Source organism: Trichosurus vulpecula, chromosome 3 (assembly GCF_011100635.1).
Source record: "Trichosurus vulpecula isolate mTriVul1 chromosome 3, mTriVul1.pri, whole genome shotgun sequence".
NCBI classification, from domain to species: domain Eukaryota; kingdom Metazoa; phylum Chordata; class Mammalia; order Diprotodontia; family Phalangeridae; genus Trichosurus; species Trichosurus vulpecula.
Genome location: NC_050575.1, coordinates 305,202,476 through 305,229,951, shown reverse-complemented (window position 1 = coordinate 305,229,951; position 27,476 = coordinate 305,202,476). Strand labels below are relative to the sequence as shown.

The 27,476-nt window shown below is 42.7% G+C and overlaps 1 protein-coding gene across 5 annotated transcripts in view; it reads left to right on the top strand.

Moving 5' to 3' along the window:
• TACC1 (transforming acidic coiled-coil containing protein 1) overlaps positions 1-27,476 on the top strand; it is a 169,419-nt gene that overhangs the window by 71,591 nt on the left and 70,352 nt on the right. For 2 of the 5 annotated variants that reach the window (XM_036750880.1, XM_036750881.1), the window contains exons 1-2: positions 11,203-11,628; positions 12,736-12,851. In XM_036750880.1, coding sequence (XP_036606775.1) covers positions 11,468-11,628; positions 12,736-12,851 — 277 coding nt within the window. In that variant the 5' untranslated portion in view covers positions 11,203-11,467. Of the gene's footprint in view, positions 1-11,045; positions 11,629-12,735; positions 12,852-27,476 lie in introns of those variants that run through there. The other 3 variants (XM_036750882.1, XM_036750879.1, XM_036750883.1) reach the window with 3 other exon arrangements.

Below are 27,476 nucleotides of genomic sequence, written 5' to 3'. Positions count from 1 at the left end.
TCCTTTGACATCAGGAATATCACATTCCAAGCCCTTCAGTCCCTTAATGTGGACGCTGCTAGATCTTGTGTTACCCTGATTGTGTTTCCACAATACTCAAATTGTTTCTTTCTGGCTGCTTGCAGTATTTTCTCCTTGACTCTAGAATTTGGCTACAATATTCCTAGGCATTTTCTTTTTGGGATCTTTTTCAAGAGGTGATCAGTAGATTCTTTCAATTTCTATTTTACCCTCTGGCTCTAGAATATCAGGGCAATTTTCCTTGATAATTTCTTGAAAGATGATGTCTAGGCTCTTTTTTTGATCATGGCTTTCAGGTAGTCCAGTAATTTTTACATTATCTCTCCTGGATCTATTCTCCAAGTCAGTGGTTTTTCCAATGAGATATTTCACATTGTCTTCCATTTTTTCATTCCTTTGGCTCTGTTTTATAATATCTTGATTTCTCATCAAGTCACTAGCTTCCACTTGCTCCAATCTAATTTTTAAGGTGGTATTTTCTTCAGTGGTCTTTTGGACCTCCTTTTCCATTTGGCTGATTCTGCCTTTCAAAGCATTCTTCTCTTCATTTGCTTTTTGGAGCTCTTTTGCCATTTGAGTTAGTCTATTTTTTAAGGTGTTATTTTCTTCAGTATTTTTTTGGGTCTCCTTTAGCAAGTCATTGACTTGTTTTTCATGGTTTTCTCACATCACTCTTATTTCTCTTCCCAATTTTTCCTCTCCCTCTCTAACTTTCTTTTCCAGCTCCTTTTTGAGCTCTTCCATGGCCTGAGACCAATTTATATTTTTCTAAGGCTTTTTATGTAGGCTCTTTGACTTTGTTGACTTCCTCTGGCTATATGTTTTGGTCTTTTTTGTCACCAAAAAAAGATTCTAGAGTCTGAGACTGAATCTGAGTGTGTTTTTGCTGCCTGTTCATGTTCCCAGCCAACTACTTGACCCTTGAGCTTTTCGTCGGGTTAGGACTACTTATAGAGTAGAGAATACTTTGTCCCAAACTTGAGGGGCTGCGCTGCTATTTTCAGAGCTAGTTCTACACAGCAAGTTCTGCCACACCAGCACTCCTCCTCCCCCAAGAACCACCAACCCAGACTGCGACCCAGATCCAAGCAGCCTCTGCACTCCTGCTCTGATCCACCACACTGCTTAATTCCTCCCACCAGGTGGCCTGGCGAGGAAGCCAACTAGCTGGAGCTCTGGAATCAGCCCCAGAGCTGCACCATTTCTGCATCCCCAGGGCTGGGGCCAACTGTGCATTCCTTTCACTCTGATCTAGAAGTTTTCCCCACCAACCTTCTCTGTTGTCTTTGGCATTTGTGGGTTGAGAAGTCTGGGAACTGCTGCAGCTCAATGATTCAGGGCCCTACGGCCTGTTTCCCCTGGCTCCCAGTCTGGTTGGTTCTGGCATGGCCCCCGCGGGGCTGTGCTCTGCTCCACTCCCAGTGACCATCCAGGCTTTCCTGGGCTGGAGCCCTGCTTCTCTCTGCTATTTTGTGGGTTCTGCAGTTCTATAATTTGTTCAGAGCCATTTTTTACAGGTGTTTGGAGGGACCTGGGGGAGAGTTTAAGCAAGTCCCTTCTTTCTAGCCACCATCTTGGCTCCGCCCCCTCTCTTGTCATTTTAGCATCTCAGAAAGCATATCCTTTGTCATTATAGCCAAATAACTGACCCAACTCCACATCTAGTCCTTTGTGTTTTTGATAATGTATTTTATACTACTTCTTATATACATGTTGATGAATGTTAGAATAGGAAGGTTGTTGGTGATTTTCCATAATCTTTTCATGTTTCCCATGTTTTTCCATTAAGCTGGATTATTCAAAATTGAATTCTTCCCAGATCATGGCTGTCTGTGATTTTCATGCCATGTAAGCTTTACCAGAATAATATTGGTATGACAGAGTTGAGTTCGTGTGCTGCTGCACACACTATGCCATTGTCTCATATGGAAGAGGAGGGAGCTGACCCAAGCTTTTCAAAGCCCTTAGCGCTTCTAGGTGGCAAAGTGGATAGAACCATGAGCCTGGACTAGGAGAGACCTGATTTCAAATCCAGTCCCAGTCAATTACTAGCTGTTTATCCCTGGGCAAGTCACTTAATGTCTATCTGGATTAGTTTCCTCAACTGTACAATAATATCACATACCTTTCTTATGAGGCTCAGATAAGATATTTGCAATGCACTTATCACAATACCTGGCACATAGTAGGTGCTTAATAGATACTTGTATCCTTCCTTCCTTCCAGTGGAGCACAAGCTACGGCCATGTCTGCCAGCTGGAAAGACTTTGAGTTTGGGCCATAAGACATGGAGGGCATAAGAAGATTAGTGTCATGGAAGTTTGGAGAGGCTCATTGCCAAAAGGTTGAACACCAGGAGTTAAAATGTTTCTCTGGGAACTCATGATAAAGACCAAACCACAAAATTGGTCTGGCTCAATAACATAAAGGTTTGTTTTACTCTGAGGTCCTTATAGTTACAGGTCATATTGATAAGTGAGTTTCTCTACAGCCATTTCTTTTATCTTAGTGGTTCCCTTTTTATCTTTCTCCCCTTTTCAGCCCCACCTGCCTTTTTCCGTCTAGGCTTCATGACTGACTGTTTTCATCTCAGGACTCTGGTGTTATATCTCCTGTCGTTACTTAGTTGGTGGGAGTGTCCCTCAGGAACACCCTGCGCTGCTTTTATACTGAGACTTTGTAGCTGCCCCTTCGGACTCCTAACTCCTCTCTGAATCTTCATTCATTCCTCTTCTCATGTCAGAAAACTTTGCATTCTGGAAAGACAACTTTTGTGTTTGAGGGTTGGGTTTTTTATTTTATTTTATTTTATTTTTTGGTGTGTGGTTTCTTTGGGGTTTTTTTGGCACCAGAAGGAGTATGTAGGGAAGATTGTGAGTGATGTGTGAAGACAGACCAGGACCTTTTTTGGGGGGAAAGGGCAAGTTTTCAGATGTTCTGCTGTAATTAACCTGTCCTGAGATAATAACAGTAGACACTTTGAGAATGTGATTTATAGTTCTTGGGTGACCTTTGGAGGTCACCTGTGTTGTACGAATATATCTTGCATGTTTCTTGTCTCAACTGGTTACACAGCCTAACTTGTAAGAGAAATGTATTATGACTTGAGCAGGAGGAATTTTATGAAAGACATGATTGAGGACTTACAATGTATGTATGTACAATGTACACGTCTGACTTACAATGAAGGTAGGTCAGTCATGTAGCAAAGAATGAAAGGACAGCTAGAGAGACAACCCGCTGGAAAATCCAAGATAGTAAAAGAACAACCGTGGAACCTTGAGGGGAAAATGGAGGAGAGTCACATAGAATGAAGAATCATGGAGGAGGGGTTCTGGCCTGTATCTCTGGAGAATTCTTTCCCACAATGATGAAATCACAGAGGTATTGAAGCATGAAATTCTTCTCTCAACACATTATGTCCTTAAACAGTAAATAATTGAATTCTTATGGCACAAACCTAATCTGCCAGCTTTTTGTTTTTGAAAGATCTCTGATCTTAGCCATTCTTTCCTATAAATCTTCCATACATGATCCACCCAGTCCCATGGAAGCCTTCCCCAAGAGAGAGACTAGAAAGAGAAAAAAGGTACAAGATAGAGTTCTAGGGACCTGGATGAGATCCAGCCAAGGAGAATGGCTGAGAAGGAACAGTTGTACAAGTCGGAGGAGCACCAGGAGAGAACTATATTAAGAAAGCTCAGGGAGAAGAGAATGTCTGAGAGGAGGTGTTGGTTGGCAGTGGCAAGTGCTCCAGAGAAGTCAGGGAAGATGAAGACTGGGTGAAGGCCATGAGATTCAGCAATTAAGAGATAGTTGGTAACCTTGGAAAGAGCGATTTCAGCTATGGTGAGCCTAGAAGCCAGGTTGTAAGAGGTTGAGAAACAAGTGGGAGATGCGGAAGCCTGTGGAAGGGAGGAGAGATAAATGATGCTAGCTTGAAGGGATGGCAGGGTCAAGTGAAGGGTTCTGAAGGATGGGGGAGTTGTGGGAATATTTGTGGTCTCCAGGCAAAGCATTCTGGGGAAATTTGAGGTTTGGGTCATCCTATGTATAGTGATTATACCTCTTAATCTGGTAGCACTGATTAAACTCTCTCTAACAACTCTTTGGCAGCTAGGTGGCACAGTGGGTAGAGCACTGGGCTTGGAATCAGGAAGACTAATCTTCATGGGTTCAAATCCAGGCTCAGATACTTACTATCTGTGTGACCCTGGGCAAGTCACTTAACTTTGTTTGCCTCAGTGTCCTTATCTGTAAAATGAGCTGGAGGAAATGGCAAACCACTCCAGTATCTTTGCCAAGAAACCCCAAATGGGATCACAAAGAGTCTGACACAACTGAAAAAAATGCCTCTACAGCAACAACAAAGACCTTTCCTTGTATCTACCAGCAAGCCCAGGACCCAGTGCACTCCTTTCAGTTCCAAGTTGCCACCATCTTACCTGTATTTCCTGAATTCTTGTTTCTAAATGGTCATGAGCAGGGCAGCTAGGTGGCACAGTGAATAGAGCACAGGCCCTGGAGTCAGGAGGGCCTGAGTTCAAATCTGCCCTCAGACACTTGACACACCTACTAGCTATGTGACCTTGGGCAAGTCACTTAACCCCAATTGCCCTTCCTTCCCCCCTCCAAAAAAAAAGGAATGGAAAAAAATAAATGGTCATGAGGAAGAATTTATAGATGCAGAGACTACTAAATGTATAAGGGATTTGAGAGATGATAGAACTATATTGGGGATCCTTGAAGAGTTTGGCCTTTGTTTCCTTTGATTAATTCAGTGTCTTTGATTGAGTCTTACTCGGTGCTAAACCCCAGGCCCAAACCCCTATCTATTAGGTGCTAAGCCTATATGGGTGTGAATTGGTAACCAAGGTGGGGACAATGAAGGGAGGTGTTAACACCAGAGCCAATCATAGGAGCCTAAGTTCTGGTCACTCAGATGACATTTGATGAAGTCTGAAACTGTGTAAAAAAAGAAGGCAGAGCTATTTGCTCAGGGCTCTCACTCTTGATGGCTGTTGCGGAGACTCCAGGCAGCTATAGCTAAGAACTCTCCAACTCGTAAGCCCGGATGTTGGGACTGTGTTAAACTCTGGAAGCTATGTATTGGGATTTGAATCTGACAAGGTCTGTCTGTTGATGTTTCTAATTTGTATTTGCTCTGAAGTTCAGGGTGCTGGCTTTTTCCCTTGAACTAAGTGAATGATATTTATATGCTGGATTAAAGTAAGATTGTTAACCCCTTAATGTTGCTTTCCTTAGTAAAGCAGATCAAAAGAACTTGGGCTTGCAGCGTTCTGTGAGCTGATTGTTGGTTTTACACCCCCCACAGCAGGTGCTAGCCGGATTGTTGAAACAAGAACCTAATCTCATCATTTTACACATGAGAAACTGAGGCCCAGAAAGAATAAAATTTGGCTTTTTCCCTTGATTGTTTTTCATCAAAATAGAATATAGTTTTTGTAGTGGAGGCCCTGTGGTAGAGTAGAAAAAGAACTGGATTTAGAGTCAGATGTGCCTCTTCCAAATCTAAAATCTTTCACTTATTACCTGTGTGACCTTGGGCAGTTTATATATCATTCCTGGGCCTTTTTTCTCATATGTAAAATGAAGGGCAGCTAGATGGCTCAGTAGATAGAGTTCCAGGCCTGGAGTCAGAAAGATGCGTCTTCTTGAGTTCAAATCCGGCCTCAGACTCTTACTAACTGTGTGACGCTGGCAAGTCACTTAACCCTGTTTGTCTCAGTTTCCTCATCTGGAAAGTGAGCTGAAGGAAATGGCAAACTACTCCAGTGAAGTCAGGGAGGGATTGTTTCTACTCTTCATTGGTTTGTCACCTCAGCTTCCTCTTGCAACAGGAAACGAAAAACCAAAGTTCTTACTTTTTTTCTCCTAATTTTTAATTCCATTTGAGAATGGGGCTGTAAAAGTAAATGGGATCCATCTCGCTTCTAGCAAAATTAATTTGTCTGTGGATGTCTTTGGAATTAGTTCTCTCCTTATTAATGATCCTCTAGCCTCAGGGGAAAGAGTCATTTTAGGCCATTTTCTCACCTGTTGAGGAGTCTCTGAATCTGAGTTTCTTGAGGGACTCCAAGACCCTATCTTTAATAGCAGGGACATCCTGCTAAGACAAAAATCCTCCTAAAACATCCTCAGCAATTGATCATCTAGCCTGTGTTTAAATAAGGATAGTAACAGCTCGTATTTATATAGTGCTTTGAAACTTGCAAAGTGTGAACATAGCAAGGGCTATTTGCTTGTTGAGTGATTTCTTGTAAGGAAAGAGGGAAATAGACATTCATTAAGTGGGGGAAGAGGTAAAGGGAAGAGAATAAGCATTTATATAGTGCCTGATAAGAGCCAGGCACTGTGTGAAGCAAGTTACAAATATTATCTCAGTAATCCTAGGAGGGTGGGTGTTATTATCTCCATTTTACAGTTGAGGAAACAGAAGCAGATGGAGGGTAAGTACCTTGCCCAGTGTCACACAGCTAGAATTGTCTGTGGTCATAGTTGAATTTAAGCCTTCCTGACTCTAACCACTGCCCCACCTAGCTGCCCCTCTCTCCCCATTAATTATTTCCTATTAATCCTGTATACAGCTTGCTTTATATATATTTGTTTGCACGTTGTCTCCCCGTTAGATTGTAAGACCCATGAGGGCAAAGATCATCTTTTGCCTCTTTGTATCCCCAGTCCTTAGCACAGTGCCTGGCTCATAGTAGGTACTTAACCAATGTTTATTGAATTGAATAGAAGCTGGGTATTTGAGCTTGTATCTCTTGGGTCCAGTATAATTTCCTCCTGTATTCCTTTTCTTTAACTCTTCAGTAGGAAAGGGGGGCGCTGGTGAAAAGGAAGAAAATAATCCTCCACATTGAAACAAGAAGAAAACAGAGGGGCTCAGCTGTTCCTCCTCTGCCTCCTGGAATGGAGAGGGTTTTATTTTTAACACTGCTTTCACTCAGGCTTGAAGCAGCTAACTAAACGAGCCAGAAAGAAAGTGATGGAATGAGGCAGAAGCCTTATTAATTTTTTTTTAAGTGAGAGAAATGTAAAACTGATGAGGCCCTGGAATACCATATTGATTCTACTGTGTAATTCAACACCTTTGACTTAAGACTTCAGACCCTCTCCAAATGCTGTTTTGTTTTCATTGTTTGTTTGTTTTAGAGGGGTGAGGGGGGAGATGTCAAATTCCTTCCGATCATCATTTATAGGGTATTTGGATTTTAGAAAAAGAAGGGTCCCTTGAGTCATCTTGTTCAACTCTCCCATCTTATAGATTAGAAAATGCTATTGATGATTTTCTGAATCCCAGTGGTTTTCGGGAAAGGTAAGGTCATCTAACATGTCTTTGGGGAATTGGGCCGCTCCCCTGGCTAGGGGAAGGTGGGTGCTGCCTGCATGTTTCAGTAAGCTTTCCTGCCTCAATTTACACTGTGAGCTTCCTCCTTTAAGAGTTGGATATCCTCAGGACTCTGATTCCTACCCTACTATCCCAACTTAGGACCTCTCCCCATTACCATCCTTGACCCCCTGGAGCCATTCTAGCTTTGGGGGTCTGGACTAAGGGAACTGATTAGAGGATCTGAGATTCTTAGGGTTTCCAGTTGACAGGGTTGAAGTAAAGAGTGACAACCTTTACATTTATTATTAGAGGTTATATTTTGTGAAGCAAGAAGTTGTTGGAATGAGGGAAGGGATTTATCCATTTAGACTTTCAACTTAATGGGAGATATATTATGGGGAAATGGCCTTTTTACTGTTGGCCCACATGGTCGTGGGGAATTATTATTAAGTTTGAGAGTGTGTGGGGCTGGAAACACGTGAAGTTACTGGATATTTCTTGCCCAGAACATGTTCCAGTCATACTCCATTGGTCATGTAGAGTTTGCTTGAAGACTTCCAGGGATGGGGAATTCTGTCTCTCAAGGCAGCCCATTCTACTTATGTTTAAGTTTAGTGGTTTTCAGTGGTGTCTGACTCTTCTTGACCAAATTTGGGGTTTTCTTGGCAGAGATACTAGAGTGGTTTGCCACTTCCTACTCCAGCTTATTTTACAGATGAGGAAACTGAGGCAGACAAGGTTAAGTGACTTGCCCATGGTCACACAGCTAGCCAGTGTCTGAGGCCAGATTTGAACTCAGAGTCTTCCTGACTCCAGGTCAGGTGCTCTATCCACTGCACCACCTACTTTCCATTCCACTTATGTCTAGTATTAATCGGGTTTTTTTTCCAACCTCTACCCTTATGTTTACATAGAAGCCTAAATTTCCCCCTTGAACTTCCATCCACAGCTCCTGGTTTGCTTTCTTGGGCCAAACAAAACCAGTCTAAGGTAGAGTAGTGCACTGAGCTCTGGACTTAAGAGTCAGGAAGACCAGAGTTGGAATTTTGCCTCAGATACTACTATCTGTGTGATCCTGGGCAAGATCACTTAACCTCTCCTACCCCGAGTTTTCTAATCTATAAAATGGGGAACAATAATACCTACTTTCAGGGTTGTTGTAGGGATCAAATGAGATTACACAAGGTGTCCCAAAAGTCTTAGTGCAGTTTAAAGCTTCAGCAGCTTAAAGTTTAAGACTATTTAAGCTGCTGATGCTTTAAACTGCACTAAGAGATTGGGGGACACCCTGTGTGTATACACATATGCAATAACAACATCGTGTGTGTGTGTGTGTGTGTGTGTGTATAGATATGTGTATGTCTATCTGTGATGTTTTAAAAGTTTGAGAGACATGGTTTCCAGGTAATTAATTATTTTATTAATAATGCTAGCTTATTATCAATAGACAAAATGGTCATTTGACTGTCTCTCTTGGACCAAAAGACAAATCCTGGTGGGTAGGCCCACAGTTTATATGCCTTTGGAAGAGTGAGTGTTCCAGAGGGTGGCAATAAACTATGATTAGTTAACAATTAATGAGAGAATGAATATTACAATGAGAGGTGGGCTTATTCCAACGAGTGTCTTGGGGTACATGACACCGAGCACCCAGATCTAGTTCAGATTTATCAATTTCCTCTTTACCCTCAGACAAAAGGGAGAATCCACATTTTCTCACACCTGAGTAAACACAATTGGCTGGAATCCACCCATTTGCCTAAACTTGGAATTTCTTTACTTGTCTTTGATTACATCTTAGCTTTACTGGCTGGGTAAGTCTTTGTCCAAGATTTCCCACACTGGTTGATTTCTGGATGAGGAAGTAGAAAAGGGGAAAAACCTTGGTCCTAATTCAATAATTAGCTATTAAATACAAGAGAGAAATAATCATTTCTTTCATATCTGTATATCTATAAATGCTAGCTATTATTACTACAGTAAACTGATAGTGATTAAAAGCCCTTCATAAACTGGCCCCCTTTTATCTTTCCAGTCATCTTACACCTTACTCCCTAACACATACTCTTTGATCCAGTGACACTGGCCTCCTGGCTGTTCCGTGAACAAGATACTCCATCTCTCAACTCTAGGCATTTTCTCTGGTTGTCTCCCATACCTGGAATACTCTCACTGACTAGTAACCTTCCTGGCTTCTTTTAAGTCCTAAGTAAAATCCCACATTCTTTTTTTTTTTAATTGAATTCCAAATTCTCTCCCTCCATCTTGCCACTCCCCCACTCATTGACAAAGTAAGCAATATGATATCAATTATACATGTGAAATCATGCAAAAATTTCCTGTTAGTCAAGTTGGAAAAAAATAAAAAACTAGAAACATAAAGTGAAAAAAGTTTGCTTCAGTCTGCACCCAGAGTTCATCAGATCTCTCTCTCTGGAGGTGGATAGCATTTTTCATCATGGATTCTTTGGAACTGTCTCAGATCATTGGGATGATCAGAGTAGCTAAGTCTTTCAGGGTTGATCATTGTTACAATATAGTTCTTATTGTGTGCAGTGTTCTTGTGGTTCTGTTCAGTTCACTTTGAATCAGTTTGTAGAAGTCTTCCCAGGTTTTTCTGAAACCATCCCACTTGGCATTTCTTATAGTATTCCATCACAATCACATATCACAACGTGTTTAGCCGCTCCCCAATAGATGAGGATCTCCTCAGTTTCCAATTCTTTGCCACTGCGAAAAGAGTTGCTATATTTTTGTACAGATAGGTCCTTTTCCCCTTTCTATGATATCTTTGGGGTACAGACAGAGTAGTCCTATTGCTGGGCCAAAGAATACCCATAGAGTTCTTTTTGGCATAGTTCCAAATTGTTCTCCAGAATGGTTGGATCATGTTTCCACCTTCTAAAGGAAATCTTCCCTAAACCTCTTAATTCCAGTGTCTTCTCTCTGTTCATTATTTTCTATTTATCCTGTATATAATATAGCTTGCTGTGTATATATTTGTTTGCTTGTGGTCTTCCCTCTTTAGAGTGTAAGTTCCTTGAGGGCAGGGGCTGTCTTATGCATCCTTTGTTGTCTGACTTTGCGACCCAGTTTGCCATTTCTTTCTCCAGCTCATTTTTACAGATGAGGAAACTGAGGCAAACAGGGTTAAGTGACTTGCCCAGGGTAAGTATTTGAGGCAGGATTGAATTCAGGCTATCTATCCACTTTGCTACCCAGCTGCCTGCGTGGCACATAGTAGGTTCTCAATAAGGGTTGACTGAACAGTGGGGGAGGTTTGCTAATTCCAGCCCTCGAGTCCAGTAACTCCACTGAGTGGTGAGAAGGTGGGGCGAGGGAAATGAGGAAAAGCAGGCTCAGAAAACAGGTTTCCTGTTGCTATGGAGCAGGAAAGGGGGGGTGGAATGGAGGCTCGATCTCTTCCCCCAAAACCCCCATCAAACTTCTTCCCACAAACGAATTACAGCCAGTCTCGGACCAGTCCATCTGGCCTAAGGGAGGGGGGGAATTTGCCGCCTTTGCACCAAGCCCCCAAGCTTCCGCCCGGGACCCCCCTGCGCGGTGAGTGGTACATCCCGAGGGGGAGGCTCTCGGAGGGAGAGCGCGGCGCAGCCCCGCCCAGCCCGGAGCGGGTCCCATATCTGGCAGCCAGCTGATTCCTCCCGCAGTTGGGGCTGGGGCGAGCCGTGGAGAAGTCGGGGCTGGAGGGAGGGGGGGAGGGAGGGATGAGGATGAGTGAGGGGGCGGCTTCCTCCCGCAGCCTCCGCTCGCATCCCTGAGAAGCGGGAGCCGCGGTTCTCTCGCCCGAGCTGGGCGCTGATTGGATCTCGGGGAGGAGAAGCCGAGCCCGGGGCTGGGGCAGCGGCGCCTCAGGGGCAGGGGAGGAAGCTCCGGGAGAGAAGAGGGCGGCGATCCGACGGTGTACGTCTAACCACATCCGCGCTGCCCCGGCCACAAATATCCACAGGCGGCTGTCACCGTTTCCCTCCATTTTGAAAAGAACAGGGGATTAAAAAAAAAGGGATTGCATCCCCCCTCACCCCACCTTTGCCCTCTTGGGGGGCCGGGGCGGGGACAGCCGCGCTCATGGCCTTCAGCCCGTGGCAGATCCTGTCCCCGGTCCAGTGGGCCAAATGGACCTGGTCCGCCGTGCACGGCGGAGGCGCTGCTGATGGCGAGGACCGGGGGCCAGAGGGAGAGGCCGAGGAAGAGGATTCCCAAGCCGAGACCAAGTCTTTGAGTTTCAGGCAAGTATGCAGCATCCCTAGTTCGGCCAGAGCCCCGGGATTCGAACTCGTGCCTTCTGCATCTATGTGCCGTATATTCTGTGTTCGTTTTGGTTTTTTTCCTCCCCTCCCCCCCAGCCTCCGGAATGCCCCTGGGTTCACCGTTCTCTCTCGTTTCTGTAGGTGGTGTTTTGCAGGGGTGTTTCTTTCCCTCCCCCCATCCCCCTGCTAGCTAGCTTCTTGAACACCCACCAAATCTGCAGCGCTTCTGTATTCTGTCCTCTCCCCCCCCGTCCCCCACCCCCTTTCTTGATCTGGTTAATGTCTCATTTCTGCAAGCTTCAGAGACGCTAATGAGCTCGAAGGCTTTCAGTCTGGTTGATTCATGGTTCTGGAACTTGGGAATCCTCCTTGGGGAGGGATCACCCCACCCCCACCCCCAGTGGATTCGGGGCCCGGGGTAGCTGGGTCACCAAGAAATGCAGCGGTGCTAATGAGGAAACAGAGGCAGGTTTTGGGCAAGGCTGGCCCGGCGGCTTCAGCGAGTGGCCATGAAATGGTCGCCTGCTGAGCCGCGGCCACCCAGCTGGAGAGGCAAGACAGGTGATTGACTTCTGATCTCCGAGCTCAGCGAGCCTGAGGCAGGTAGCGTTTGTTCAGGAGCAGGGACCCCGGCTCTGGTCAGAACTACGGTTGGCGTGCGGGTCAGGATGAATGATCGTGCCCTCTAGGGGAGAGACCCAGGCTCCAGCCCGGCCTGGCCTCGGGAAACTGCAAGGTTTCAGGTCTGTATATTGTCGTTTTTAAAATAGCCATGATTTAGGGAAAGGAGGTGTTGGAAAAAAGAAATACAGACCTAAAGTGGTGTATATGGGCTAGGGCTCCGGTGGATTAGCGTTCAGTGAAGGGGAATCTGATAGAATCCCAACCATCCTGAAAACCTGCCTGCATATACCCGCTGTGAATCTGCGATGGCCACGGGCTTATCTATCGGAGGAGGACGACCGGTAGATTTGACAGTCACACAGAATGCTGGAGACTCTGAGCTGTCTGGATGTATAAAGGCTGTGGAAGGATGTCCAAAATAGCATTGAAAGTGGTAATTCCTCATTTTTCCCCCCTCGGCAGCTCGGATTCTGAAGGTAATTTTGAGACTCCTGAAGCGGAAACACCCATCCGATCACCTATAAAGGACTTCTGTGAGCCATCCCTGGGATTAGAAGGACCTGGGGCCAAAACTCAAGGTAAAGAAAGAAAGATATCAATCAGCAGTCTTCTGCTTTGTTATATGTATTTATGTATTTTTTTTTCCTGGACTGGTTAAAAGAAATCTGTAGGAGGTGGGACAAGAAATTACGTGTCTCAGATACACGTGCCCTTGTTAAAGGGGTTGGATGGATTAATGCTGAAGCCACCATCTATTTACTTCGGGAGACAGATATTAAACACACTGGTTTATTGAAGAATTCGGGGGGAGGGGGTGAAGTTCAGATGGTATTTTTGTCAGTCCTTTTTATCTCCCTTTACATTGATTGAATTTCCTTTATGTGATCATCGTGTAGTTTGAGAAGTCATTTTTGCCCATACCCTTCCCCTCTGCCCTTAGAGACGGGTAAAATATGAGTGGTAGCTTACTGCAGATGGGTTCTGATCTGTTTTCATGAATTCTGCAGTGGAGATGAATGTTTTCCCAGAGGCACAGCTGAAAGCAAGGTGTTCTTAAGGCCAGAGTTGCAACTAATTTGACTTGGAAGAGTCTAAAGAATTTCTTAATAGTGCTTGTCTCTCACACATTAACATACCTCACACCCATCCTCATGGGATTATGGGAGATCCTCAATTTGCTTAGGAAAACCTGACACAAATAATCGTGGCTCTCCCTGACTCCCTGAATCCCTAATCAGTACACCTTGAGACTCCTTGACCTACAGCAGCTTCTGCTGCTGCTCCATCTAATTAGTGGAATCTGTTTTCGGAATGAAGGCTGTTTTGGTATTTACATCCCAGGATCTTGGGCTTTTAGAGCTGAAAGGGAATCTTAGAGATATGAGGTAGTCCTCACACCCTCCTTTTAAAGATAAGAAAACTCATTTTAATCTGAAGGAAGGGTCCTTTTATATGGCTCTGCCATCTTAACCCTTCTCATTTTTCACCAGAAAATCACTGGAATTGTCAACCTTGTATTATTTAGAGGCCAGGTATCCCCATTAGGAGGAGATGGGGGAGGGGGGTTATATGGTCCCTTTTCTTTTTTTTCTCTTGCCTTCCACAATAGGAGCATGTTATTTTATTCCAGGTAAATTGTTAAAGCTGGAAGGGTTATACAGTGTGAACCCCTCATTTAAAAAATTAATTTTTATTGACATCTTGTTTTTACGTCAACTTGATTTCCAAATATTTCTTTCCCCTTCCCCTACCAGCAATTCTTTTAAAAAAAATTTTTTAAGAGAAAAGTTCGCAAACTCACACATCAACTGAGTCTGAGTACTTGCAGGATTCCATACCCATACCTACAGATCTCTTCATTTTTACAAATGAGAAAAACAAGTCCCAGAAAAATGGAAAAAAATTGGCCGAAGTCTCACACAGAGCTAACCAATGGTACATTACCACCCACAGCCAGTCAACAAACATTTATATCTCTTACTATGTGCCAGGCTCAGTGCTAAGCAATTGGGGAGACAGAGAAAGCCAAATCACTTAGTCCTAGTAATTGATAGCAGCTCTGCTAGCAGGTTTGTTTAAAGGTTGGCTAAAATGATCTGGGGATTCCAGTTCTTAACATTATTCCTAGTTGAGAGTTGGCTGCCTTCAGTTCTCAGATTGGGAGGTGCCAGGTCCTTTCTGCTGTGTTTCACCAACATTTTGGGCAAGCCCCTTAGGGAATGGAGCCAGTTCATATCACTCTTTCCCAACAGCCCTGATCTCAGAAAGCTTTCACTATCATAAAACTCAGCAGCCTGAGTAGGATTCCAATGGAGAATCTTCCTAGGCTTTGCAAAACAAAAACAAAAAACCCCTCAAGGACCTGCAAAAGCTATTTTCTAGTTCCCTTTTCTGTTCCCCAGGAAGTATGCTAGTGCCTGGTAAAATTAAATAAAATCCACTAAGAATGGGGGGGCGAGGGCACGGAATGAGAAAGGAGAAGAGAAGTTAGCTTCTTTGAACTTCTGTTTGGAAGGGCCCTTACCTTACCATTCCTTCCGATAATGGTTTCACTGCCAAATTCTCTTTAATGGAGAGGGAAGTGTTGATTCACTTCTAACAAAGCCAAATGTTTGTTGGTCTTTCCTCTACCACTGACACTTCATTCTTAGTTTCTGACAGGTTTCTCATCCCCTCATTTTCACCTCTACCTGGTGAGGTCAGGGAGCCTTGTGTTATTTAGTTGTTGGGGTGTTGATATTGTTTTTACAGGGAAGATGAAAGGGAAGAGAGACTGGCTACCAAATACTAGGGAATCTCCAGATCTGGAGGTGTCTTAGAAAAGTGTGATTTCTTTTTTCTGCCTGGAGCCAGTTCTGTCCTTAGGAATCAGCGTGAAGCAGGAAAGGCCAGAGCTCTATTTGTTTGGCTTGTCCAGTATTGTAAATAACAAAGTACAACCAAAACCTAGATTCCAACTCCGGAGAAGCTATTAAGAGGCAAAAAACTGCCAAAGGATATTATTTCACATTGAAGTTCAGTTGCTCAGGCTATATGGATTTTCTTGCCACTCTTTTATTCAATTTGACCTCATTTGCATAGGAAGGTTTTTCCCTAACCCAGTTCTAGGGTTTGGAAAGACTTGCCTGAGAGAGTCATACTACAGGAGGTTCCCTTGGAAGACCCTAGTTGGGAGGGAGTAGATTCATTAGCAGCCCATGGTATAAATAAGATATTCTGATTGTCATCTCCTTTTCTTTAGGGTTGGGAAAAACCTTGGTCTATTTTTGCCTTAATATTTTTTGAAGAGGATTTCCTGGGGTGTTCTGCAGACACCTTCCAGAAGCAAGGATATGATATATTATTGCTTTCCAGAAGTTGTTAATAAGGCAGTGATAAAAATCGTCTCTACTTGGTGAATTCAGAGAGCCTTGTGTGGTTTACTAAACATTGGTTTTTAAAGATTTTATCTTTTTTTCATGGAAATTGCATCTAGAGACTTTACTTCTAGAGTGACATTTCAGCAGAAAAGGTTTCTGGCAGCGGCATAGTCTAAGGTGTCTAAAGGCAGGACAATCCCTAATAGTAACTAAATAGTAATAGTAATATTTTTCTTTCTTCTCTCCCTCCCACATCCCTCCTTACTTTGGTGTAGAGGACACCTAATAATATTTACATAGTGCCTATTATGTGCTAAGAGTTATATAATTTTTATCATCTCATTTGATCCTCATAAGACCCTGGGAGGTAGATGCTGTTTTTATCCTTATTTTACAGATGGGGAAACAGACAAAAGTTAAGTGACTTGTCCAGGGTCACATAGCTTGGGTGTCTAAGGCTGGATTTGAACTCAGGTCTTCCTGACTCCAGGCCCAGCACTCAATCCACTATGCCACCTAGCTGCCCCAGCCTGGTAAAGAATCTCTCTACTACGACAACATGACACCTGTTCTGAAATTTCTAGTCTTTCCAAGTTGGCCTCCTCAGGCACTGAAAATTAAAATGACCTTTAGTGACTTGGCTGGGGTCTCACAGTCTGTCTGCATCCTCGGTGAGGCCTGCTCTCTGAATCTTTACATTTGTATGGTGCTTGTACCTGTCATTATTCCACTAAAATGTAAAGCCTGGTGCAGACCTTTTGGCCATTATTCTTTCCCTTGCACCTCACTCTAAATCTCCCTGTGATAGAATGAGTGCAAGTTGTTATTTATTACCCCTGTTTTACATGTTAGAAGATTGAAGGATAAAAAGTAGATAGCTAGAGTACTCTGCTGCTGTTAGTTATCCTCAGGATTTCAGGAGTTGAGGAAACCTCCAGCAGGATTTAGGGGGACCAGACCAAGAGCTGGTGGTGGTGAGGTGAGGTGCATCATTGGAGGGAATCTCCAAGTCAGTGAGGTTACAGATCCATTTGGGTGTTTTACAGAACAGGAAACTAAGACCCAACACACTTGATTTGCCCAAGATCTCTCACACATATACCAGTAAGTATTAGAGCTGGGATTTCAACCCCCATTCTTCTGACTCCAAATCCTAGTAGCTTTCCCAGGCTCTATAAATTCCCAGCTTTCCCAGATAGACTAATTTCATCTGGAGGGTTTATACTGCTTCCATCCAGTCATCTCTGATAAAGAGGTTATTCGTGAAGGAGCATTACCTCCTTGTGAGGGAATTTTTGTATAATTATACTCCCCAGTGTTGTATCTCATTAGAGAAATTCACATGATGCAAAACTAGGGAGAAATTCAGACATGTTTTTGTTCAGGAATTTTAATCCAGCTAATAGAAGGTAGCCTGTGTTCATATTGTCCTCTCATATGAAGCACATTATACTCTCATATGAACTCCTTAGGAAGTTTTCTTAGTACTTAGTGAGGAAGTGCCCTTAGTACTTTAGAGTAGTCAGTTAACAAGCCCATTTCCAACAAGAGTTTTGTTGTTGCTGTTGCTATTCCTTGGGGATTGGAGAAAGGAGGAAATAATTGTGATAAGACAAAAGGTATCAATAAAACGTATTTGAAAATGGAAAAAAAAATATGCATGCAGGTTGTTTTTCCTTAAGAGGAAATAGCTTATGTTTTGGATCTGTCTTGTCTTTGTGATTGGGCCAACTTGAGGCTTCTTGGCCTTGGTCCTCCTAGTCTCTATGCTGCCTTGCCCTGTTCCACTGGGGTGCTCTTCTTGCACCCAGGTGTTTTTCTCCACTCCAGCTGCTCTTCAACTCTGGCTGTCTTGAGGGCCGCACAATTCCCTGTACAACATCTATCAAGGATTCCAAGAAGTTAATGAGATGTATGGCGTATTTTGTGTTACACAAAGAGGTCATATGGAGGGGAAGGAAATAGAAAATTGAGACTATGAAATCAAATTTTAAAATAGTTAGCCCCTATTATGTATTCATCACATAGATGATATGGGAGATAGAAATTTTTGGCACATTCTTTTCCCCCAGGGAGTTCATGATCTTGTTGGGGAGATAAGCTATAAATACAGGAAAAATTAAATACTTCAAAGATTCATGATTTTCTTGTTATGTGTACCCGCTCCATCCATATAGATTGAAATCGTTCTGTGGCTTAGTAAATAATCTTTCTGAGTAGATGTTGCCAAAGGAATCAATCACCTGTTGGCCATGTGCAATGGTTTGTTTAGCCAGTCACCAATTGATGGGTATCTGTTGTTTCTACTTCTTTGCTACTACAAAAAACTTATTCTGTAAATATTTTGGTGTGTATGAAACCTCTGTCAAGGATCCCGTTGGGTGGGTTGAGAAAGGGGTCCTGTGCCTAGCAATGATAACTCAGAGTATGGACATTTTAGCTATTTTATTTGCATAATTCCAAATTGCTTTTCAAAATGGTCCTACCAATTCAAAACTCTACCAACAATATTTTAATGTGCCTATCTTTCCACAACACCTTCAGCATTGACTCTTTCCCATCTTCCGTGAGGCAGCTACATGGTACAGTCAGTAGAGCATTGGACTTGGGAATCAGGAAATTTCTGAGTTCAAATCTGTCTTCTAATGGTGTGACAGATTCACTCAACTGCTTTGTGCTCAGTTACCTCATCTATAAAATGTGGATGATAACAGATAGCATCTACCCTCCTGGGGTTGTTGTGAGATCAAATGAGATTATATTTGAAAGGGCTTATATAGCACTATAGAAATGTCAGCTACTATTTGTTTTTTCATCGTTCATTTTCATTTCATTTATTTTTGCCAATTTGCTGAGTGTGAGATGAATCCTTTGAGTGGTTCTCATTTGCAGTTCTCTAATTTTTAGCGATTTGGAGCATTCTTTTATATGGTTTTCAATAGCTTGATATCCTTTTGAGAACTGTTCATGTCCTTTGAACTTTTATTGGGGAATGGGTTTTTATTATTTATTTCTATTGCTTATATGTCAAACCCATATCAGAGATATTTGATACAAAGGGTTTTTTTGTGCATTGCGTCCCTTACCTAAGAAGTATTGCATTAATTTTTTGTGGAAAACCTTTTTCAGTCATTAAAGTGATCTATTTTCTCTTCTGTCCCATTCCATTTTAAAAGTACCCTTTTTTTGACTTTACAAATGAGGAAGTCTTTCCATCTTAAGATAAACCTCATGAATGTTCAAGTAACTCTTAAAATCAGCAGTGTAGTTTTAGAAGTGCTGGGGAATGGTTTTTGGTCTGATGACATGTCTGCTCACCTGTCAGATCTTCATGTAATTTGTGGCCATCATTTAAGGCCCTAGTGAACAATGATTGAGCTCTGAAGATATCTAAAAATATAATTTAAAGATTAGTTTAGGGCTTGTAATTCTGTCTCTGAATAATAAGTCCTTGGCCTTACCTCAGCCTATGTATTGTCTCAAATTTAACTGAAATCTTGGTGAAGCATCTGTATTCACTCCCTTACACCCTATCTCAGTCTCAGTGATAATTAAGTTACCAGCAGCTGTGCTAATTGGATGGAAGGTTTTATCCTGGACTGCCTTGGAGCTGAAATGATTCATTCTAATACAATGGAATAAATGCATAAATGAAAAACAGCTTGGGGGCTGTGTGCCTAGCACTATGCTAATACCAAAAAAAAAAAAAACCAACCCAAAATAAATTTCTGCCCTCAGGGACCTTTTATTCTAATGTGAGAAGCCCTTCCTCTATTAAACTAGCTTTGATTCAGAATTTCTAAATCAATTCTAGGTGTAGCCATGTTGAATAGATTATTATACTTAGATCTTGAGGTGAGACGGCTGGATAGGGGTGAGGCACTCCCTCCTGAGTAGCTGACGCTGGTGGGTCTGGTTCTGGTTAGGACTAAGTAAGACTCCTGGACCCAAGCTCCACTAGAATCCAGTTCAGAAAACACTTATTCAGTGTATACACTACTCAGGGTACTATGTAGTGCACTGAACGATACAAAAACAGCTGAGACCTCAATCCTTCCGTCAAGTGTATAGTCCAGTGCAGGGATTCTTAACCTTTTTTGTGTTATGGACCCCTTCTGCTGGCTGGAGTCTACGGACTCCTCAGAATAATTTTTAAACGTATAAAGTTACAAAGAGAAACCAATTACATTGAAATGCAGCCCTTTCTTCTTAGGGATTCGGAAACTGAGGACCAGAGAGGTTTGGTGGCTCGAGGTCACACAGATAATAAATTACTCCAAATATAGAGCTTTTTTCTACTGTGCTACCTTGAATGTGGAAGGTTGGGGGCGGGGGGCAGGCATAAAGGAGAGAGGCATCTGGAAGACGCATATGGTAAATGCAAAGGAAGACACAGAGAGCTCTATCTACTTTCTTCGTTCTGTACAAGCTCTTGTCGCATTTTACAGATTCTACCTCTGAAATAACTCCTGAAAGTGTGCCCTCTTTTCTTTACTGCCAGTAACCTAGAATACAGTGTCCTAGGACCATTCATGCTGGGGTCACTAAGGACCTAAGAAATCGTTTAGTCCAAACGACTCATTTTACAGATGACAAAACCAAGGCCCAGAGATGGAAGTGACTTGCCTAAGATTATCATCCTTAGCACCTGCTTCTTAATGGAGAACTGTGCTAGGTGCTGGAGGAAAGAATTCCACAGGTGCCTCCTGTGATAGTTTTCTCACCAGGAGCTCCCTATGCTGTGAAATCACAAGTCCTGGATTATGTGTGTGTAGATGTATGTGTGTGTGCTAAGAATATCAGTAGGAAGGTTGACTCACATATCTCTTTTACATACATGTATAAAATATACATGTATATAAAAGACTAAGAATAATTCCATAAGCCAGCCCTTAAGGAATCCAGCCTTGTGGACACACTAAGACAGTGTCACTTCATTTCTCCTTCCAGAGTTTTGTCCTTATTTTTCATAATGTTTTAAGTCAGAAGTGGAACTAGACATCTACCTGTGACATGCAACTTTCTGTGCCTAGGTGATCTCAAAGATAGACACTTACTATTGAGAAAGGGCAATGTCACATTTGAAATTTGCAGACTTAGTGGCAGAAGACACAGACCTTTGAGAAGTTGCTAAACAGAAGACAGTGATCTGTGATTCTGTCCCCGCTTAGAACTAGAAGAAAGGGGTTAGATTTTAACAGCATTGAAAGAATTTCAGTGACTGAGTTAGTGGAGACCCTGGAATGCCTTTATCTCAGGGGAGGTTAAGAAGTCACTTTATCTGGAATTTTTAAAGAAAAGGTTAGTGACCCAACTTTTGGGGATGATAGTAGAGCAACTATCCATCCTTTTCATAGAGCATTAAAGACAAAACAAGCATCTTACTCTTAAATACATTTAATAAACTCCCTCCAGCCCCAAAAGTCAGTGGGTGATGAATTACTACCCCACGAGGGAACTAGATAGCAGAGTAAAGTATTCTTTAACTCATGGACTGAATGTTTTGGGAATATCCTCCCTGGTCCTCCCGCAAGGAAGCTTCATTAGAAAGAATATATAGAAAGCAAACCCCAAACTGCTTGAAACAAGTCGAGGGCAGAGACCAAGTCCTCTCCCTCTGTCCTCAGTTCAGTTTGATTCATTAAGCTTTTATTTTAGTATTTATTCTATTCAAGGGACTGTGCCTAGGCACTGAGAAACAAATATAGGATCAGAGAGCTAGAAGGGACTTCAGAGGTCTTTGACTTCAACCCCTTTGACAAAATAGGAAATTGGCTCAGTTACTTGCCCAAGGTCTTTGGACCTCAGCGCTAGCCTATATTAGAACCTCAAGGAGTTGCCAGAGTAATAGCTGAAGCTCTATAAAGTACAGCAGAGGCTCCTGCAAATTAGCAGTTTCCACTTGTGGGTTGCTATGACTCGCTATTAGCAATTACTTTTAAACTAATTCGTAGCTCATCCCTCTAGGCTCTTGTCTCTTCTTTAAAATCATATTTTGACTTGACATCTCTGTGGCAGAAACTTTGATATTACAAATGAATGAGCATTACCTATTACTACATGCCAATTACATCCCTAGGTGCTGGGGTTAAAAATACAAAAGCCTTTGCCCTCACTGAACTTCCATTCTAAAGGGGGAAGAAAACTTACCAAGAGGAAAGGTCAAGAAGGGGCACTTAAGGTCTGGAAAATTATCTAGGATGGTGAGTGGGGCCTTCAGGGATAATCTGACACACCCATCCAGGAACAATGACTGAGTCATTTTGATGATAGTTAATGGTTCCTAAATTGGAAGGGAGATAGAGGGTAGAGGACAAAAGGGTATGCTTGGGGAGTTAGGCTGGGCTTGGGGGAGTTGGCTTGGCTGTGATGGAAAGAGTTAGGAGTAAAGTGAAATATTGAGGTTGGGCCTTTATGGTCAATGAAGCTGAAACCTGAAGTTCTAGAAATGAGAGGGTCAGAACCTCCGGGGCTTAATCTTTGGCTCTTTGGCAGTCTGCTAAGTAGTGAGGAGATGGTCAGAGATGGGAATGCTGTAAAGCTTGGTGGGTACTGGCTTTTGGAATGCTTTTTTCAGACTGCAAGTAGAGAACTTTAATTACTTCCTGACCCGGGGGGAAGAGAGACTTCATTCAAAGGATAGAATAAAAGTTTCTTTTCACAAGCAAACTCTTAGAAAAAGCTGCCTCCTATACCTGTTGCCTCCCCTTCCTCTTTCCAGACTTTTACATTCTAGCGTCTAACATCTTCATTGAGTCAACTGGAACTGCATTTTCTAAAGTATTAGGAAAAAATTCTCTTGATTGTTAAATCCACGTGTCCTTTCTCAGCCCTCACTCTTCTTGACTGACTGCTTTTTCAACATTTACTTAATAGGTACCAAATTAAAAACAGTTTTTTTTCTTGATCTCTAGAGCAAGAGTGCGAGGTATTATGTGTAAAATAAACTCTCCTCTTCAATACTCTCCTTTCTGGCTGGACTTTCTGGGACACCCCTCTTAGTTCTCTTGCCTAAGCTCCTTGACTATGACTTCCTTTCTTCCTGGTAAGATAGAGGGTTTGGCATACATATCACATCCCCTAACTGTGGATGCTCCCAGTGGCACTTCCTAGGCCCTCATCTTTCTCTACACTCTCACTTGGTGACTTCATCTGTTCCCATGGACTTAAAGAATTTAAGAACTGGAAGGTGCCTTTTGGCTCAGCATATAGCTGAAAGGAATCACCATTACAGCATATCCCTCAAGGGGTCTAGATCAAGTGCCTTCCAGAGACAGCCCATTCCACTTTAGGACAGCTTTAATTATTAGGAAGTTTTTCCAAGTGTCTAGAGGAGGGCAACCAGGATGATGAATGGCTTGTCATAGATAGAGTCCATGCCATGTGAAAATCATTTGAAGGACTTGGGAATAACTCAGGGGTCATAACTGTCTTCAACAAGTCTTCAAGTGTTTCCTATGGAAGAGAGAGAGCCAGAACTAATGGGTAGAAGCTGCAAAGAAGTAAATTTAGGCTTGATTGTCTGGTTTGCTCATCTCTACGCAAATGACTCCTAAATCTAATCTCTCATACCTCTTCAACGGCTTTTTTGAGTTGGATTCCTAAGGGCAGCTCAAAGTCAATGAGTCCAGAATTATCTTTATCATTATAATTTCTCTTCCAAACGTCTCTCTTTGTGTCAGGTGCACTGTCATCTTTCTAGTCTCCCAGGTTCACAACCTTGGGGTTATCCTTCCCTCCTTAGTCTCCCTCACCTCACCTATACCATTGGTTTCCAAGTCTTGTCGACTTGACTGCCATACCATCTCACATCCATCCACTTCTCTCCAGCCTCATGGCCACCACTTGTGTTGAGGCCTTCATTAGTTCTCACTTGCCTATTCCAATACCTTCCTAATTCATCTCCCTATCTCAAGGATCTCACCTCTCCAGTCCATCCTATATGTGGTTGCCAAAGTCATTTTCCTAGGGGTCTAACCTTGTCTCCATTAATAAACTCTAATGACTCCCTCTTATTTCTAGGACAAAATACAAGTTGCTCTGTTTGGTCTTTAAACCCTTTATAACATGTCCGCGACCAGTCTTTTCCACCTTCTTCTTCATCACCCCCTTCCCACATTCCATGATCCAGCTGAACCCACCTCCATGCCCTTGTTCTGTTCTCATGCCTGCTATGTTCCTCACCTCCACCTCTTAGAATTCCTTATTTCCCTCAATTCTACACAGGAACTGCCTTCTCCATGAAGTCTTTCTCTAACTGCTGGTGGCCTGAGACCCCTAACTCCCCCTTACTCTCCTTGGCTTGTATTTATTTATCTTGTAGTTATATGCTTATTTCATATGCATGATATCCCCAATAAATGCACACTCCCTGAGGTCAGGGACTGTTTTTTTTTTTTTTTGTCTTTGAAGTGTCTGTTCCCAGCACAGTGCTCGGCACAAGTAGTAGGAGTTTAGTAGATGCTTGATCATAGAGCACTTAAGGACTTAGGAGGTCATCCGATCCAGTGCTCTCATTTTGTAGCTGAAGAATGAGAGGCACAGAGAGCTTCAGTGACTTGGCCCAATAAGTTTCAGATTTAGACCTAGGTCTTCCTAGCTTCTAATCTAGGACTCTGTACTACTGGTTCTCAAAGTGTGTTCTGGGGACCTCAGCTAGGTGGCGCACTGGATAGAGAGTTCTGGGCCTGGAGTCAGGAAGTCCTGAGTTCACATGTGACCTCCCACACTTACTGGTGTGACCCTGGGCAAGTCACTTAACAAAATCTATTTGCCTTAATCTATTGGCGAAAGAAATGGCAAACTACTCCAGTATCTTTGCCAAAAAAACCCCTCTGTCTCAATTTCTCCATGTAAAATAGGACAATTGTATCTACCCAACAGGGTTGTTGTGAGGGTCAAATGATATAATCTTTGTAAAGCAGTTAGCACATTGCTTGGCACATAGTAGCTGCTATGTCTATATAAATGCTTATTCCTTCCATTCTCAGCCCCCTTTCAGGGAGTCTGCAAGGTCTAAAGTGTTTTCAAAACAAGTACTAAGATGTTTTCATTTCTAATACCACACAGGTTATTTGTATAACCTACATGATCAAAAGCTCTTTGGTTGGTCCTTAGTAATTCTTAAGAGTATAAGGGGGTCCTGACACCAAGAAGTTTGAGAACTGTTGAACTCTGCACCATAATCCCTTATTGAATGATTGATTGTAGAAAGAAGACACTTAGTATGGTTTTGAAAACAGTTTAGACTTGGGGGGGGGCAGGGAGTGAGGGAATAAGCATGTGTACAGCCCCTGTTGCATGCCGGGAAAGACCCCTGTATTGGTCCTCTGGAGACCTGCTCTGTGATCTCTGTACTAGGTGGCTGCATGACCTTAGGGCAAGTCACTTTTGGGGGGGGGGGGCGGGCGGAGGGGTCTAACTTGCCTCATCTGTTAGAGAAAGGGTTTGATCCCTTCTTGAATCCAAAATAGTAGACTTTTTATATTTGGTTAACCCAGATATAACTTTTCGTATTGTTGTAAGTCTAAGACACTTCCCAAAAATCTGGGCAGTTGAGGTCTAGAAATTTGCAACATCATAAATGTAAGTTAACTGTCATTTTAGCCATGTATGTTGGGTCCGGAAATGCTTTGCTTCTCTTTTAATGCATATTCTTCCATTAAAGTCTTACTCCTCTACCTCTCTGTGGTGTGGAGGTAATCCCTGTGCTCTTCAGAGCTGTGCCCAGTGAGTCTATGCACTGCAGGTCCCCCAAGGTTCAAAAGGGGTTTTTGTGTGAGTCTGGTGACAGATTGTATATCTCTTGGTCAAGAACCAAGCAGCCTAGCCAAGTGCCAGAGGGGATTGTCACCAGACTGGCCACAGAGTAATTACTTTTTTAGCCAGGGAAACAAAAAAAAATAGTTTTTACTGTCATCTTTAGTTTTTTGTCACCTTCATTTTTCAGCTGTCTGTTCTGTCTTCTCTCTAATAAGCTGAGAGAAAAAAAATCAATCTGGCACAGTCAGTCATTAAACATTTATTGAGTCCCTGCTGTATGCCATGCACTGTGCTAAGCGCTGGGGATACAAAGACAGATAAGACAGTTCTTGCTCTCAAGGAGCTCACAGTCTAGTGGAGGAGAAAACATGCAAATGAGGATGGACAAACCAAATATGGACAGGAGAAATTGGAGCTAACAGAGGGAAGGCACCAGAATTAAGGGACATCTGGAAAGGCTTCCAGTACAAGGTGGGGTTTTAGTGGGAACTTGAAGGAAGCCGGGAGGTGGAGATGAGGATTCCCGACATGGGGGACAGACAGAAAAAATGCCCAGAGCTGAGAGATGGTGTCTTGTTTAAGCAACAGCCAGGAGGCCAATGTCACTGGATCTTACAATACTGGATGGGAAGGTGGGGAGACGGGCAGGTTATGAAGGGCTTTGCATGCCGAACAAGTTTTTATATTTTAACCTGGAAGTGAGACCTACTGGGGTTTATTGACGTTGTCAGACCTGCACTATAGGAAGAATACTTTTAACAGCTGAGGTTTGGGGGGAGGAAGGGAACAGCTTAGGATAGAGCGCTAGTACTGGAGTCAGGAGGACTCATCTTCATGATTTCAAATCTGGCCTCAGACACACTTATTAACTTTGTGACCCTGGGCAAATCACTTAACCTTGTTTGCCTCAGTTCCTGATCTGTAAAATGGGCTGAAGAAAGAAATGGCAAACCACTCCAGGATCTTTGCCAAGAAAACCCCAGATTGGGTCACAGAGTTGGACACGACTGAATAACAACAGAGGGAGTGGATTGGAGTGGGGAGAGACTTGTGGCTGGCAGACCAACCATCAGGTTATTGAAATAGTCCAGAGAGCCTGCACCAGGGTGATTGGTGCCAGTGTCAGAAGAGGGTATGTAGGAGAGATATTAGACAGTAAAATCGACAGGCTTTGGTAACAGTGAGAAAGACCGAATGAATGTTTCCAGCCTGGGTGACTGGAAGGATGAAAGTCAGAAATATGGAGCCCTATGTTAGCAGGGGAGGAGTTGTTGTCAGTTATTGAAAAGGGGTTTATTGAAAGCTTACTGTGTGCCAAGCACAGGCTTAGGTATACAAAGAGAGGGAAGTTTGGAAGAGGGAGGAGTTTGGAGAGAAAGATCGTGAGTGCAGTTTTTGACATGATGAATTTAAGATGTCTACAAGACATCCTGTACAGTCAGTACTAGAAATTTTCTGTGTTGAGTTTTTTGGCAACATTTTAGATAATGTGTTTGTACTTTTTTTTCCTATTTCAATTTCTATTTTATTTTTTTTTAATAATAAATTTATTTTTTATTTTTAGTTTACAACACTCCCACAAGTTTTTGGGTTCCAAATTTTCTCTCCCTCGCCCTCCTCCCCCCTTTCCCCCCAAGACGGCATGTAATACAATGTAGGTTTTACATACGCCTTTACACTGAATTTATTTACATTATAGTCCAGTTCTAAGGAAGAATTATAACCAATGGAATGAATCATGAGAAAGGAGAAACAAAACCAAAAAAGGAAAAAAAAAGACAGCAAAAAAGTTTGCCTCAATCTGCCTTCAGACTCCATAATTTTTTCTCTGAATGTGCATGGCGTTTTCCATCATGAGTCTTTTGGAGCTATCTTTGAATCTTACATTGATGAGAGGAGTCAAGTCTATCAAAGTTAGTCCTTACAATACTGAGTGTCTGTAATTGTGTATGATGATCTCCTAGTTCTGCTCCCTTCACTCAGCATCAGTTCATAGAAGTCATTCCAGGTTGCAGTAGTGTTCTATTACATTCATATACCACAACTTGTTTAGCCATTCCCCAATTGATGGGCATCCCCTTG